This window comes from Echinops telfairi, unplaced genomic scaffold (assembly GCF_000313985.2).
Source record: "Echinops telfairi isolate 266 unplaced genomic scaffold, ASM31398v2 ScPeMD7_15;HRSCAF=58, whole genome shotgun sequence".
Taxonomy (NCBI): Eukaryota; Metazoa; Chordata; class Mammalia; order Afrosoricida; family Tenrecidae; genus Echinops; species Echinops telfairi.
Genome location: NW_022103912.1, coordinates 8,843,419 through 8,858,833, shown reverse-complemented (window position 1 = coordinate 8,858,833; position 15,415 = coordinate 8,843,419). Strand labels below are relative to the sequence as shown.

Sequence of the window (15,415 nt, the reverse complement as noted above, 5' to 3'; positions counted from 1 at the left end):
AGTTGGTTTACATTAGTCACCAGCCAGTGCTTTAACAAGACTGGGCACAACAGCTAAACATTCAGGAAGGAAACTTCATATTTCCCACACAGCCTTCCTCATCTTAAATAGATTTATGATTTTCATTTCTATTATGCAGGAGTTAGCATTTTTAACAATGAGGGGGCTGAACATTCTTAATTGGTTTTGCTTGCCTCGAGAGCTCCAAAAACATGTTGTGCTATGTTGTCATTTACATTTCACATTAAATGCACTATATGTTTAAAATGAGCAACTATTTGTTTTAATTTGATCCATCTGTTAACTGAAATACTAAAAAGGCAGCTAAATCACTATATTAAATTCAACGATTTGTAAACAATTTATATGTTCATTTGTTCTGGGTTAAAAATGCCCCAAAGCAGAAGTTTTACAAAGCCACAAAGTAAATTGCATTGTATTAATCTGATGGATGCGGGCCACAATGTCCTCCTTTTCACTCCATTAATTTATTTCCTAACTTGAGTTAATTAGCGGGGTTCTTATTTGTTAAAGCTCTTTGAAATTCATTGAGGGAGGAGGCCATTTGCAAAAACAGCTTTGAAAACCAACCGCAGAGGAAACAGGCGAAACACAAATGGCAAATTCCCCTGAGGCCTTGACCTACCGTTGTGCACCTGATTGCCATTCAACACTCAATAGCCGGGAACACAGTGGCTGCTTCACAAGTTGTTGCTCACAGAAATATGGAGAGCGCTAGAATGAGAGTCAGGGACCCAGCAGAACACGCTCATTACTGGCTGAGATGGTCTCAATGGTCTTTGCCATCTTGAAAGAAAAGTCTGGGGCATTCTGATTTTATGTCACAAAATAGGGACTGGGGTTACTGTGGAGTGATCCTCCTCATGGGGAGAAGAGACATCTACTCAGGGAAAACAAACATCCAACGCCCACAAGAAAAACCTGCAGTCCGGTCCAACAGAACAGAGATAAATCAATGACTTTTGATTTCTTCTCTTCAAAGGATGCCTCAAAGCTTCGATTCGATTGGGAGGTAGTTGGAGAGACCACTGTACCTAATCCCCATTCTGTAAAATCGGTATCTTCACAAAAACCATTCAATCGACAGAGGGAAAAAGCCCATTTACAATATGCATTACTATTCACAGTTCAGCTATACCTACCTTGGGGAAAGAAGAGCTACTAGTCTTTAAACCATCCATAGATGTACCTTACTATTTATTCACAGTTCAGCTATACCTTCCTCGGGGAAAGACAAGGCTTTCTACTCCCGTAAAGAATATCAGAAACTCACAGGGGCGGTTCTGCCCCATCCTATAGGGTCACCATGAGTCTTCATCGGCTACATGTCAGTGAGTTTGTGAGAGCATTTAAACCAACTGTTCTCAACCTGTGGGTCATGACCTGATTCATAACAGCAGCAAACTGAGTTATGAACTAGCAACGAAAATCATTTTATAGTTGGGGGTCACCACACATGAGGAACTGTATTAAAGAGTCACGGCATTAGGAAGGTTGAGAACCACTGCTTTAAACAGATATTCAAGCTTTATACAAAAGTGGTATCTCCACTCACTGCTATTTGGGCAGTGGGTGAGAAAGAATTGACCTGTTATGAATTTCCTTCTACGAATTCCAGAAAGGCTAGCCCTCAGAGGCACCAACCTTTCCAGTCAAATCTAATTAGCACCTTCCTGGTGCTAATTTCATTAGGCTTTCACCACATGCCTGTGAAAGCCCTGGCCAGAATTCATTTCCCTACCCTGGGAAGCAGGGCTAGATTTCCAGGTTGACCATGTCAGTAGTCACTTGTGGGAACTTGAACTAGCTTTTCTCAAAGCCTCCAGTTCCTCCTCCATAAAATGGTCATGCAAATGACCAATCACAGCCACTGACCCAGATTGTGCCACCAAATGTCGGCACAATTCTCATTTTGCAAAGACACAGAGAAGTGAAATCAGCTAATCACAGACACATAGGAAGCCAATGGTCAGGGCTGGAACAAGAACTGAGTTCTTCCCAACCCTATTCAAGCATCTCCATTTTTTCTCTAATGTCTAACTCCTGGGCCTGGAACCTGTTTCTCAGGTTGCCCCACACCAAAAACAAACAGCACCCTGATTTATTCTTTCCCTTGGGAGAGCCAAAAACATTTGTTTTACCAACTCCCCTTTGACTCACACAGCCACATCATTATCTTTTTTTCTTGTTTCTGGAAATACAGATATGTTTTAAAACTCCGTGCTCAGACTTTGTATCTGTTGTCGCTACATCTCCCAGAAGGCAGTGAGGAGGTCCCTCCTTGTGAAGATTTCTGAGAGTACAAACCGTGGGCTCTCTTTCTGACACAAAGAAGGGCCTTCAAGTACTTGCATCGCACAAACGTTTGGAAACCCCCCAACATGAAGTGGGTATTTTGGACCATCATTTAAGGCCTGGCATCCCTGTAGCCAGATTTCCCAAATCAGCCTAGCAGGCTGCCTGGCCTGCCATGTTTTTCTGCTGAGCCAAGGACCAGATAGACCACAGTGGGAGCCGGAGCACTACCCTGGGGAGAGCACTCTGAGAAGTTCAGCTCCCTAAGGCTGGTCTAGGAGATCACTCTAGGAATATCAAATAAGCCTGAAGAGTGTGTGTCCCTGGCAGAGAGGGAGAGAATAAACTTCAATTGCCCAGAAAAGATTCTTCAGGGCAGGAGAGCGTGGAAAAGAATATTTCCTTTCACACCCCGACAGAGATGGCTGTCCTAGTCCAAGGACTTTCACCTCAGCAGGATTACTTAATTTGACCTCTTATTTCCTGATCAGCTCTATCTCATTCAAACTGTATTAGCCTGGATTAACCCTATCTTATCCAAGACGTACTACGACTGGCCCACGATCAGAGGGTACTATGATATAACCAGCCCTCCTGCCTACTCTGATTTTTCATCATAACCCACCACACATCCTCACACCCCGAGAAAGAATCAGCTGAAGACTCAGACCCGGAGCCCCTCATGTGCTTTGACTCTTCAACCTAAGCAAGCCGAGGAACGACCTAACCGAACAGGTGTTGAGGGTCAAGCCAGAGGGATTGGGAGACGCCCTCCAGGTGCCTCGAACTCACTCAGGAAGATGATGGTCTGCCTCCGGGCGGTCTTGCTCTCCTCGCTCTCGGACTTCCTCAGCGCGGGCTGCCCCTTCCTGGCCTGCGTGCCCTGCTTGCTCCTCGTGAGCACCTGCATCATGTTCCAGCACATGAAGGCCACGGAGACCAGGACCACAAGGTAGATGACGAAGGCACTGAAGATGCTGGACTGGTACACCGTCCAGCGGCTCGACAGGTTGGTACAGATGGACATGTTGGACGTCTCCGGCTGCCGGTGGTGACGCGTGAGGGACCGGTTGCAAGCGAGCCCCTGGTGACTGGGCACGTTCACAAGAGGGTATTCGGTGCCCATGGCAAAAAGCAAAGGCAAGGCCACCAAGGTGGAGGTGACCCAGACGAAGCCAATGAGCAGCTTCACCTGGCAAGGCCCTGACACAGCCTTATACCTGAACGGGTGGCAGATAGCAACATAGCGCTCGAAGCTCAGCGTCAGGATGTGCAGCAGCGTGGCGTAGCTGCAGGCCTCAAAGAGGAAGGTGTGCAGCTTGCAGGCCAGGGCATTGCTGGGCGTGGTCAGCGGGTTCCAGATGATGCTGTAGAACTCCATGGGCATGCCAATGAGGAAGACCAAGATGTCCGAGCAAGCCAGGCTCACCATGTGGTCCGTGACCTCCTTCTGCAAGTAGCCTTTTTTCTGCAGCACCTGAGTGACCCGGATGGTGACGCTGTTCCCCAGGATGCCCACCACGAAGATCACCAGGTACACCAGGATGAGGGTGATCTTGATCCAGGTAGCCACCTCAAACTCGGAGACGTGGGTGTGATCGATGACATGGGAGCAGTCACTCCAGGGCCTACGGGGTGACGCCATGAGGCGGGAGCCCCGGAGACTTTCTCAGCGGCCGGTCGGGAGTTCTGGGCTGCCACTCACCAATGTGGACGGAGGAGGCGTCTCACTGGATTTCACCTGCCAAGGGGAACTTCGAATTTCAAGGGCTTTCATGAGAACTTCCTGGAACAGGTCAAGCTGGTGCACCCTCCCAGGGGTCCAGGAGAGGGGGTGGTTCTGATCTCCCAGGCAGGCTGAGAGGGAGACCCGCAGGCACTGGCCTCGCCGCCGCCGGCATTTGTAGCCCCCGCCCACCCTCTAGGAACACCCTCTCCGCCCCGTGCTGCGGGGGGCGGCACCCTGGGGCGGCCGTGGCTAATGATTAACCGCTGGCAAGACGCTGCGAGCGAGTGCGCCGCCCAACCAGCCCCGGCGCCCGGCGCCGGCGGGGGCGGGGGTGAGTCAGCACCTTGGCATCTCACTGAAACCAGATCTTAACTGGGTTCACCTGATCACCTGGAGAAAGCCACCTGGTCGCATCGCACAGGCGGATCCGCAGCCCTGGCAGCTGGAGCCGGCGGCCGGGCTTGGACTCCCGGGCTGAGGCTAGAGAAAGACAAACGGCCCCTCTCGGTACCACCGGTCGCCCTAGGCCTCTGCCCACCCCCTGGGCTCCTGCCCCTGAGATACCAGGGTTGTTCCCCCGGCGCTGCGCTGCTTGCAGTTAACCACCAGCGCGTAGGAAGTCTGCGCCAAACGGTCCTACACCCCCTTGGAGTTGATTCCACTCCAGGCGACCCTGCAGGACAATAAAGAAGTGCCTCCCAGTGGTTTCGGGACTATAAATCTTTACAGCAACAGACTGCCACATCGTTCTCCCCCAGAGCAGCCGGTAGGTTTGAACCGCCGTCCTTCTGAATGCTTGACCACTGCGCCACCAGGGCTCTTTCAGCGGGCTCATAGGATTCGCTTAGAAGCCTTGCCCAGACCTCCACGTGTCTACGCTCCTCCGAGCTCCCAGGAGAGCAGCCTGGAGCGCCTCCTTTCGGTTTCAGTTTTGGCTCAGGGCCACTCTCCCTGATTGCTTCAGGATGCGCTGACTTGGGACCGCGTCTTGTTTTATGAGCCCTGTTACCTCGTATGGCAGAACGCACAGCCCACCCAGGGGGGATGAGGACAGAGAAGAGGGTCCCCCACGGGACCTGGACATCAATGGCACGAGATGCGCAAAGGGCCAACGAATCCGGTTTTCGGTTTTTGGCATCTCCCGCTTTTTCAGAGAGATGAAACACTCCCATGCCCTCCCATTTCCAATTTAGAGGGACTAGGGGAGGGAGGACTGCCCTGTCATTCCGTAATGCTGAGCAGCTTGCTGGTCTCTGAGCCACAAGATGCCTAGAACCACCCCCCAAACCCACCCCCCACATTTGTGACAACTCCAAGTGCCTCCAGATATTGTAAGAGGTCTTGCAAGTTAAAAGAAAATAAAATGAAATTTTTTTTTTAAAAAGTTGTCTTGCATGATAAGAAAACTCGTTTAGGATAAAAGCAAAGTTGCCTCAGAACGAGGACCAGTGGTTTGAAGGAGTAGCAGAGATCCCTCATACAACCACCAGCTTGTATTCAGTGCGTTTCTGTGTACCAAGGCATCTCTGGGGGGAGAAAAACTGATAAGCACTCCTTTGCACCATCCCCCACCCCTCAGGGGTGCCTGGAAGCGTCTAGAGATCTGCTTCCCAAACTCAACCATCGAAAATGCTAAGGACACAACTCTACTCTGGCATGCACACGGTTGCCATGAATCAGGACCACTGGCTTGGTGTGTTTGGCTTATTTACCATGCATGTGCCAGGCCCTGGTGCGCTCAAAACATCTCTATCCAATAAGCCCCCTATAATATGATCACTTTAAAAAAATTAAGGACCTGGAGTGCCTAGAGTATAGATTCCCAAACATTTTTGGCCTACTGCCCCTGCCCTATTCAGAAAGACAAACTTCACTAGCGCCCCACTGGTAATTAAAAACTTTCAGATTGCAGCCCATAATGCAGGGTAATATTATTTCAGTGCCCCTAGGGGGCAGTATTTCCAACTTTGAGAAACATCAGTCTCCTGGATGATTTTCCTCCAAGGATACAGGAGTAAGTAAAAGGTTTGGCACTCAACCCAGGTCTATCCCAGCCTTAAGTCCATCCACTTAGCCATGTCAGAATTCTGGGAGCACAGTAGATGTTTGGGAAATATCCTAAATGATTGTACGTACATAGAAATATGGAGGCTGGTCTCTGGGAGGAGATGAGCCAGTCAGGGTGCGATGTAACAACAATGAGAAATACAACTTTGCTCTAGTTCCTAAATGTTTCCTCCCCGCTCCCACTACCATAACTCGAATTCGACCTTGCAAGTCTGGCTAGACCAGAGGAGGTACACTGGTACAGATAGGAACTGAAAATACAGGGAATCCAGGGTGGATGAGCCCTATAGGACCAGTGGTGTGAGTGGCGAAACAGGGAGGGTAAAGGGAGAATGGGTAGGAAAGAGGGAACCGATTACAAGGAACTATATGTGACCTCCTCCCTGGGGGACAGACAACCAAAAAGTGGGTGAAGGGAGACGTCGGACAGGGCAAGGTATGACAAAATGCCAATTTATAAACTATCAAGGGCTCATGAGGGAGCGGGGAGCGGGGAGGGAGGGGAAAATGAGGACCTAATGTCGGGGTTTAAGTGGAGAGAAAATGTTTTGAGAATGATGTACAAATGCGCTTTACACAATTGATGTGTGTATGGATTGCGATAACAGTTGTATAAGCCCCTAAAAAATTGTTTTAAAAATATATGCAGGCTGTATTTTCTGAACCCAGTCCTAGATGCCTGATCTGACAATCTGAAGGAGCATTGGATTTGATATCATCTGAGGAATATTTTATTTGATACCATTCAAAGTATGTGAGATGAAGTCTCGCTATCCTTGCCTTTAAAGGAGTCTGGCCGGACTTCATCCAGGATAGATTTGTTGGCTCTTTTGACAGTCCGTGGTACTTTTAATCTTCTTCGCCAGGACCAGATTCAAATGCACGGATTCTTCTTCAACCTTCCTTGTTCTCGATCTTCAGACATTTTATCAGGCAGGACCAGTCTCTGGGAAAGAACATCATGCTTGCTAAAGCAGAAGGGCAGCAAAAAGATGCAGACCTTCGAGGAGATGGATGGCCACAGTGGCTGCAACATATAACCATGTTGGGAGGATGGCACAGGACCCGGGTTGTCTCATTCTGTCTCATACAGAGGGTTGCTATGAGCTGACCTGACTCAGTGGTACCTCTGAGGTGGGGCTGGGATGTGGTAAGGATAAACCATATGGCTCCTGCCTCATTACAGTTAGCTCTGTACGTGGTTCTTTCAGTTACTTTCTGAATTCCCAGAGCTAAGGACTAAATGCTCTCCCTCTCCAGTATGTCTCCACAACCCCCTAAAATAGTCTGCTTGCTCGAGGGTGACCCCTCCTCTTGCGTGCTATTTCACCTACCTACTACTAGTGGAATGGGCCACTCCTAATTCATGTCCTTAACGGTGATGCACTGTGCTGGGAGAAAGACTCAAAGAAGCATTACCTCTGTCCCCTAAAACTCAACTGGATCCATGTGGAATCAGAGGGCTTTCATGACTGCACAGCAGAATCCTGATTTGCTCCTCCAAAAGATCCTGGTTCATTGTGATCCCTGAGAAGTTGAAACCAGAAAGTCTAGTCCTTCCAACACACACAGACACACATACCCTACTCCTGCCCCCAATGGCAGAGTGGTTTATGTAATAGGCTGCTAACCAGAAGGTCAACAGTTTGAATCCACTAGTCACCCCTCAGAAGAAAGATGAGGCTCTGCTTCATGCCACAGAATCCCTATGAGTTAGAATGGACTCAGTGGCTGTGAAGGACTTCGTTTGGGGTTTTGTTTTGTTTTGTTTTACTTCGGCCCACCTGCTTTCCCCTCGAAAATGTAAAGCTAGGTTCCTCACAACCATTCCTCATCCTAGCTATGGGCCCCTCTGCACGATACCAGTCTCCGAGCCACTGCTGTGTGTAAGCACGGTCACACAATTCAACTCTGTCAATCCTTCGTCCCATAAGGTGCCTATTCTTCCCTCCACTGTGCACATGAGAAATTTAAAGGATGAGAGGTTTAAGTGACCTGCCCAAAACGTCAGAGGCAGGGTACAAAGCCAGGCCCATCTAGTGACGCAGCTCTTTCCACTGTGATGCCATCTCCCGAAGCTGAACAAGACCTGGGGGGCAGGGGTTGGGGTGGGGCAGAGGCACAGGGAGGGGGGAAAGAGCAGCATGTGGAGGGAATAGACATTTTCAGTACCACCCCCGTGTTTCTCATCTCCCCGGCTGGAGCACGCCCGCCCGCTGTCCCGCAATATACTTGATAATCCCAGTTTGTTATACTCAGGTAAGATTCCCGTCATTGGGCAATTCCTTCCATCAAGATTTTTCCTTTCCCAAAGTGTGAACACATGCATGGGCAAATGGTGCGAATCGAGCTAATGGAAATCCTTTTTTGTTTTTTTCTAATCGTTTTATTAGGGGCTCCTACAACTCTTATCACAATCCATACACACATCCATTGTGTAAAGCGCATTTGTACATTCATTGCCCTCATCGTTCTCAAAACATTTGCTCTCCACTTAAGCCCCCGGCATTAGGTCCTCATTGTTCCCCTCCCTCCCCGCTCCCCCCTCCCCCATGAGCCCTTGATAATTTATAAATTATTATTTTGTCATATCTTAATCCTCTCCTTACAGCGGAGCTGGAAACACGGCTTTGGAGCAAAGGTCCAGGAGAAGTCGACTTTCATTTCCCCTTTGCTTTTCCTAAGACCGGCAAAACGGGTCTCCGTGCCCTCCTTTGTTGATTGCAGAGTGGACAGCTCCCGGCCCAAGGGCGTGGTCTCCGCTTCTGATTAGCATATTGGGGGCGGGGGGGTAGAATAAGAAATGATAGGAAAGCCCAGGGCCCTTTTAATTTCAGTTCTACTCAGGATTTACTCTCTGGCCTTTACAGATGTGCACTCACCATCTATACAATCTAGATAACCTTTTGAGGTCATACAGGCCGTTTAAATCAGTGGGCTTTACACTTGTCTTAGCGTGAAATCTTATTTTACAATGAAACCGGACGCTAGCACGCCGAGTAAAATCAGGCGTATGCTGCACGTGTGTGCATGCTCATGCATTTTCTCCAGCACTCTGTCACACATACGCAGCCTTTCTGTAAGGTTGCATTGATTCTGTGTACTCACATTGATAGCATTTACTCTTTTAAAGTCCGCCTGCAATTTATACCCTAACAAGTAAAAAATACCTTGTTTATCGAGGTCCGGGGTAACACCACAGTGACTACACAGTAAGCTATAAAGCACACGTTAGTAATTTTTCAAAATTATAAACCGTGTAGGTAACACTCTTTATTTATAAGGCAATATAACACAAATTAAGTAGAAAGCTGAGACAAACACGTGGGCCCTCTCAAGAGCGCGGGACCTCTCTGCACACGATGTTGAATACAGCAGCAGCAGCAGCAAAAGACTGCTCCTGGAGGAAGCAGTGGAAGCAGGCCTCAGAGAAGAAGTCATGATCCTACATCTTTATTCAGGAGCCTGGTAGGGTAGTGGATTATGCATTGAGCTACTAACCACAAGGTCAGAGGTTCAAACCTACCAGCTGCTCCGAGGGAGAAGAGTGAGGCTGTCTACTCCCAAAAAGATTTAAAGTCCCAGAAGCCAACAGGGACAGTTCTACTCTGCCCTAGAGCATGGCTCGGAGTCTCAAGGGACACAATGGGGGTGAGTTTGAATTTTGAAATGTTTATTTCAACAAAAAAGAGAGAAGCAAAACATAAGTTACCAAAAGAAGAACACACTAAAGAAAGATAATAAGTAATTATAGAAGAACCAGATAGTAGAACCAACAAATTGAAAAACTGTTTGTTTTAAGAACTTCTGCTTTGGTAGAATTTCAAATCAGTAAGGAAAGAGGAGTTGCTCAATCAATGATATCAAGATAATAGGTTATCCGTCTCAAAAGAGAAAACGAGAAAGAATCAGTTGCATATTTACATGATGCTGTTGTTTGTTTTTTTGAAGAAAAACATAGCACATTTACAAACTTATGTAGAGGGGGTTGGGGTGGGGAGGGCAGGGCAAGGGAGGAAGGAGCCCGGTGGTGCTGGTGCTGGTGGTGGTGGTGGTGGTGGTGGTGGTGCTGGTGGTGGTGCTGGTGGTGGTGCTGGTGCTGGTGCTGGTGCTGGTGCTGGTGCTGGTGGTGCTGGTGGGGGTGGTGGTAGTGACTTGCTGGGCTGCTAACTGCAAGGTCATAAGTTTGAACCCACTACCCACTCTGTGGGAGAAAGATGAGGATTTCCACGCCCAGGAAAGAGTTACAGTCTTAGAAACACAAAGGGGAAGTCCTGCTATGAATGAGAATCAGCTCGATGGCAGCAGATTTGGTTTTGTTTCGGGGAGAGGGAAGCAGTTGGCCAAAAAGAAAAAAGAAAAAGGAGTATGTGCATAAAAATACAGGTATGTTTATACTTTATAATAATATAAATTCCACATGGATCTAAGACTACAATCTCTGATTTTAATCACTGAGGAAACCATGAAATGGTAGAATGAAACATTAGCAATTAAACAAAATAACTAGGATTTTCAATCTTACGACACAAATCCTAAAAGCTTTAGAAGAACAAGTTGATAATGTGACCTCCAAACCCAGCTCCCTGCCCTCGAGTGAATGCTGACTCACAGGGGCCCCTGGTGGGTTCCCCAGACTGAAACTACTCACAGGAGGAGAAAGCCCCGTCTTCCTTCCGAAGAACTGCTAGTGGTTTTGAACTGTCAACCATGTGGATGGCTAGCCACCCAATACACAAAAATGTTACCTCAGAAAAGTAAACTAAGTTCTGCAAAGCAAAAAAATTCACTGGCTCACAGTGACGAACACCAAACAAGGTAAATCTATGCAATCATATTACACAGCAATAATTAATTTTCTTAACAAACTCATTAAAGTGGCTAAAAACATCATTTCTTCTCAAACTGCCTCTATAGGTTCAGTGTAATCCCCCAATTTTTCTGTAAAAACTCGACAAGCTGATTATGAAATTTAGAGAAAAACAAGAGTGAACCAGACGCTCCTGGGAGGTAGGAGACTTCCACCAGGTGTCCACCTTTGTCGGAAAGCTGGACAGAGGAAGGGCAATGGGGCAGGAGCAGAGAAGTAAATGCATGTGTGCGGGTTTGAAGGCAGAGAGGGCTCTGGGGGCCGGTGCACGAAAGACTCTTTCCCACTGGTGGCTGGCTAAGGGCCTCGCTGGGGCCGGAGGGTGTAAAGCACCTGAGTCCAGTCCATGCCGGCTTCCAGGTGCTGGCACGCTGCCATGGCTAACTTCAAGCACCGACTCTTCCACGGGCTGCTCACCACACTCCAGAACTGCTCACAGGCAGCTGTGTGCAACATCGTAGCCACTCTTCAACAAATACTGCTCGCAAAAAATGCATTAAGAATAAAGGCAGACTAGCCGAAGTTTAGTATGGGCAAGCCCAAGAAATAACAGGTGCTTTCCACAAGAGGAAATCCAGATGGGTAATAAATAATGAGAAGGAGTTAGGAAAATAACCATTTTAAATGATCAGTGTTAGTCTAGGTACATTAGAGAAACAAATCCACAGAAACTCACATGTATAAGAGAGAGTTTTATATAAAGGCTAAGTGCACATCAAGGAAACGTCCCTATGGATTGCGATAAGAGTTGTATGAGCCCCCAATAAAATTATTTAAATTTTAAAAAAAGAAAACATCCCAACCCAGTACTGCTCAAGCCCACAAATCCAACATTAACCCTTATGTCCGACACCAATCCACAAAAGTCTTCCTCCATCTCACAAAGCACACACTATGATGCCGACTGCAGGAGGAAAGCCGAATTAGTGAATGTGTAAGCATCTCAGCGCTGGCAGGGGCCTCCACACAGTTGCTCCAGCACCCAGGGCTGCATCGGGGTAGGTTCATGTGGCTTCTCCTTGGGGATGTCTTGCAGGAAGTGAGCCTTGCCAGCTGAAGCAGGGAACTGGCTATGGCAGCTGCGCCCTGGTGTGACCATCACAAAGCAAGAGACCCGAGAACTAGAAAGGCAAGGCTCACCTAGCCATTTATCCCTCCGCCCTTCAATTAACACCACATGTATTTATCAACCAGGTTGGCACAATAAACTTTAACTATCTCAATCAGTGAAGTCATTACACACTTACTGGGTAGGTCCCTGAGTGGCGTAAATGGCTTCCCTGCAGCTATGAACAGACAGGTTGGTGGTGTAGGCCGACAAGTGGCGCTGGGGAAGAAGCCCTGGTCATCTGCTTCCATAAAGGACAGCCAGGGCCACCCCAGGGAGCGCAGCAGGCTTGCCATGCATTAGAAGGGACTCCATGACCATATGCTTTGTGTTTGAGGTGTGTTTTTGTTTTTTTAACACAGACCAGAATCCCTGGGTGGAACAAACAGTTCACGCGCTCAGCAGCTAACCTAAATGGTGGGGGTTCAAGTCCCCCCAAAGGAACCTCAGAAGAAAAGTCTGGCAATCTACTTCTGAAAACTCAGCCACACTAGATCCCTCTGGACACGCCCCCAGGGTCGCTGCGCGTGGGAGTTGATTTGATTAAGTGGTTACACACTTACCAGACTGGCTAACAACGAAAGGCAACCAATACCAGCGGTCTGTGACACTGGGGCGTGCTGGTTAACGTACTCAGTGTAAGCGGGAGAGTAAACTGAAGCAGTTTGGTAGCATCGATTAAAATCCACCAAATACACTCTCTGTGACTTAGCAATTCTTCTCCTAGGTGTCTACCCAACAACTTACGTCACCAGGAAAGATGCATAAGCATGTTCATAGCCGCAGTGGCAGCAATTTGGAAGAGAGCCGAATGTCCCTCTCCAATAGAACAAACACACAGAGGAGAGCGTATTCCTAAGAAGCCAGGACGGTGTAGTGAACAACCAGGCTGCTGCTAACTGCAAAGTCAGCGGTTCAAACTCCTCAGCAGGACCGCGGGACCCAGATGAGGCAATCTGCTTCCAGAAATGTTGACCTTGGAAACCCCAAGGGGCTCGGTGTGGTTATGAAGGGCCCGGATCGCCTGGAGAGCAACAGTTCATGACAATAGCTGATACAGCTATTCATGTCTTGGGGACTTTATGTGTGTTATTTTTTATAGCTTTTAAAAAGGGAAAACATCACCTAACCAACAAGGTCGGCTGCATCAACTACGTGCACAGCTACCCAGGGGGATGACCGCGCTGCAACCAGAACCCCCTCACGGCTAAGTCACCATCCTCACCACAGGAGTACCAGTACCCAATGGTACCCCCTGGGAGCCAGGCACCATGCTCCCACCCTTCTCAAGGGTCCTGCAAGTGGAGCATCCCTAGTCCTGTTGTAAATTGGCACGACACCCACCAAGCGTGTCCTCTCTCATCTTCCTGGGATCCCGGCCTCGGCCAGCTGCTGGTCGGCTGACACTCCTTGCCGCTCTCACTGACTGGGAGAGTTTAGAAAACTGACCCAGTGGGCCTCCGGGTCCGTTCATGTGGAACCCAGAGGCCTCCAGCCCTCTTCCCTGTTCTCCTCCACACCAGGGATGCCATCTGGCAGGCAGCCTGAGGGTCGGACTTCTCCTGGGGACAAGAACAGGATCCAGGGAGGCCCTGTGGAAAATGGCACTTCCTCATGGCCGCTTCCGGCTTCACAAATTCAGCCCACTGATGGGTTTTCCCCGGTGCTGCCTCATCTATTAGGTGTGCTTAGCAGAAAGGGACTTTGGTTCTTTGGGGGGAGTCACAGAGTAGGACTGCCTTAGAGGTTCCAAGAGTGTAAATCGTTCTGAGAACAGCCAGCCTCATCTTTCTCCTGCTCTCTTTTAAATATATATATTTTATGTGTTACGTTCCCTTTCTGTCCCCAACTAGACCAGACAATAGGGTGTGTGTGTGTGTGTGTGTGTGTGTCCTATTGGGCCAGTTAGTGCACAACAGATGCACAAACACTGTTTTCCTTCCTTTGCCTGAAATATTTTGAGGGCACTGAAACGGATGGCCTGGCATGTAGAGAAGTCCTCCTGGTGCCTGTCTTAGCAGCCCCAGCCCTTGGCAGGGGGCAGTCCGGAGAAGCACAGCGGCCACACAGAGGCAGCCAGGGGGAGAACGCAGAGAATGCTGCCTGCCCCCTGCTCTCCCAGGGGCTGGGAAGTCCCTGCCATGTGGGCTGCTCAGGCATCCCTCCTCAGAGCAAAAGGAAAGAGCAATGCCTGCTCCTCAGCTCTCCGTAAAGCAGGTGGTCTGACTCCAGGTGATTGCACGCGTGTGGGAGGAGATCTGTGCTCCGTCCGGTTGTCACGGCCAATTATTCCGCAGCGCATCACCAGGTAGCGGAGATACTTGCACAGCACGATTAACATCATTGAGATCACTACATTGCACACCTGAAAAATGTTAAGTTGGCAAATACACACAGAGATATTTTTATTTCGTTCGGAGATCTTTTTAAAAAGAAAGTGGATTGCCTGGCCTTTCTTCTGAGGTGTCGCCAACTTCCAACCTTTCGGTTCGTCAGATGCTCTGGCTTCCTAACCTTTAGGAAAAACAAATGCCCGGGCCTCCGTCTCTCATTTTAAAACACAAAAAGCAGTCCTCTCTTTTCCCAGGACTATCCTTTTCTGGGCCACTGGTGAAGAAACCCTGTGTGTCCTCCAGGCGTGGTGATGATCACGGACACAGCGATTGTCAGCCTTGTTGGAAATGCTAGTGGTATCTTCATATAAGACAATCTATGATCCGTTTGCTATCCAAACTTAGGTGGATCAACTCAGGACTGGCCCTCTACCCCTCAGCAGGCGTGAAGAAGAACACTGTGGCATGGGAGGTCGGAGCGAAGACTGGAAAGCCAGACACCCTGGGTGAGCACACGGGCCCTTGCACGTACACAGCTTCTTTCCACGTCAGTGTGTTCATCTGCACAATGCCAATGACAACAGCACTTCCCTCCGGGGTAGGTGGTGTCGATGAAATGACTTGCTATAAATAGTTCCTGGCACACGGTCCAGATGTAGAGCATTGGCTCAAAAAAGGAGAGGGAAGTTAACAAAATATATAATGGTACGCAGAAAGGCAAGTAAAGATGATAGAAATATATTGTGTCTCAGCGATCACAATAAATAATTGTTCAATGAAGAAAAAGTATTGGCACTTTTCAAAGGGGCTATACAGTGAACCCTCATTTATCGCGGTTAATCGGTTCTAGACCCTACCATGATAAATGAAATTCCGCGAAGTAGGATTCCTTATATCCAAAAGTTTTACCTTTTCCTGGATGGTGAGCATCTTCCTCTGGCGCTTATTTTTATTGTCAGAAGGCTTAGAAGAAGCAGCTCGTTTAGGAGCCA

The 15,415-nt window shown here is 48.5% G+C and overlaps 1 protein-coding gene across 1 annotated transcript in view; it reads right to left on the bottom strand.

Annotated features, from left to right (window-relative positions):
* Positions 1-4,179, bottom strand: part of GPR39 (G protein-coupled receptor 39) — a 253,991-nt gene extending 249,812 nt beyond the window's left edge. The window contains exon 1 of the mRNA XM_004711914.2: positions 3,109-4,179. Within this exon, the coding sequence (XP_004711971.1) occupies positions 3,109-3,961 (853 nt within the window). The 5' untranslated portion in view covers positions 3,962-4,179. The remainder of the gene's footprint in view (positions 1-3,108) is intronic.
* Positions 4,180-15,415: the final 11,236 nt, after the last annotated feature.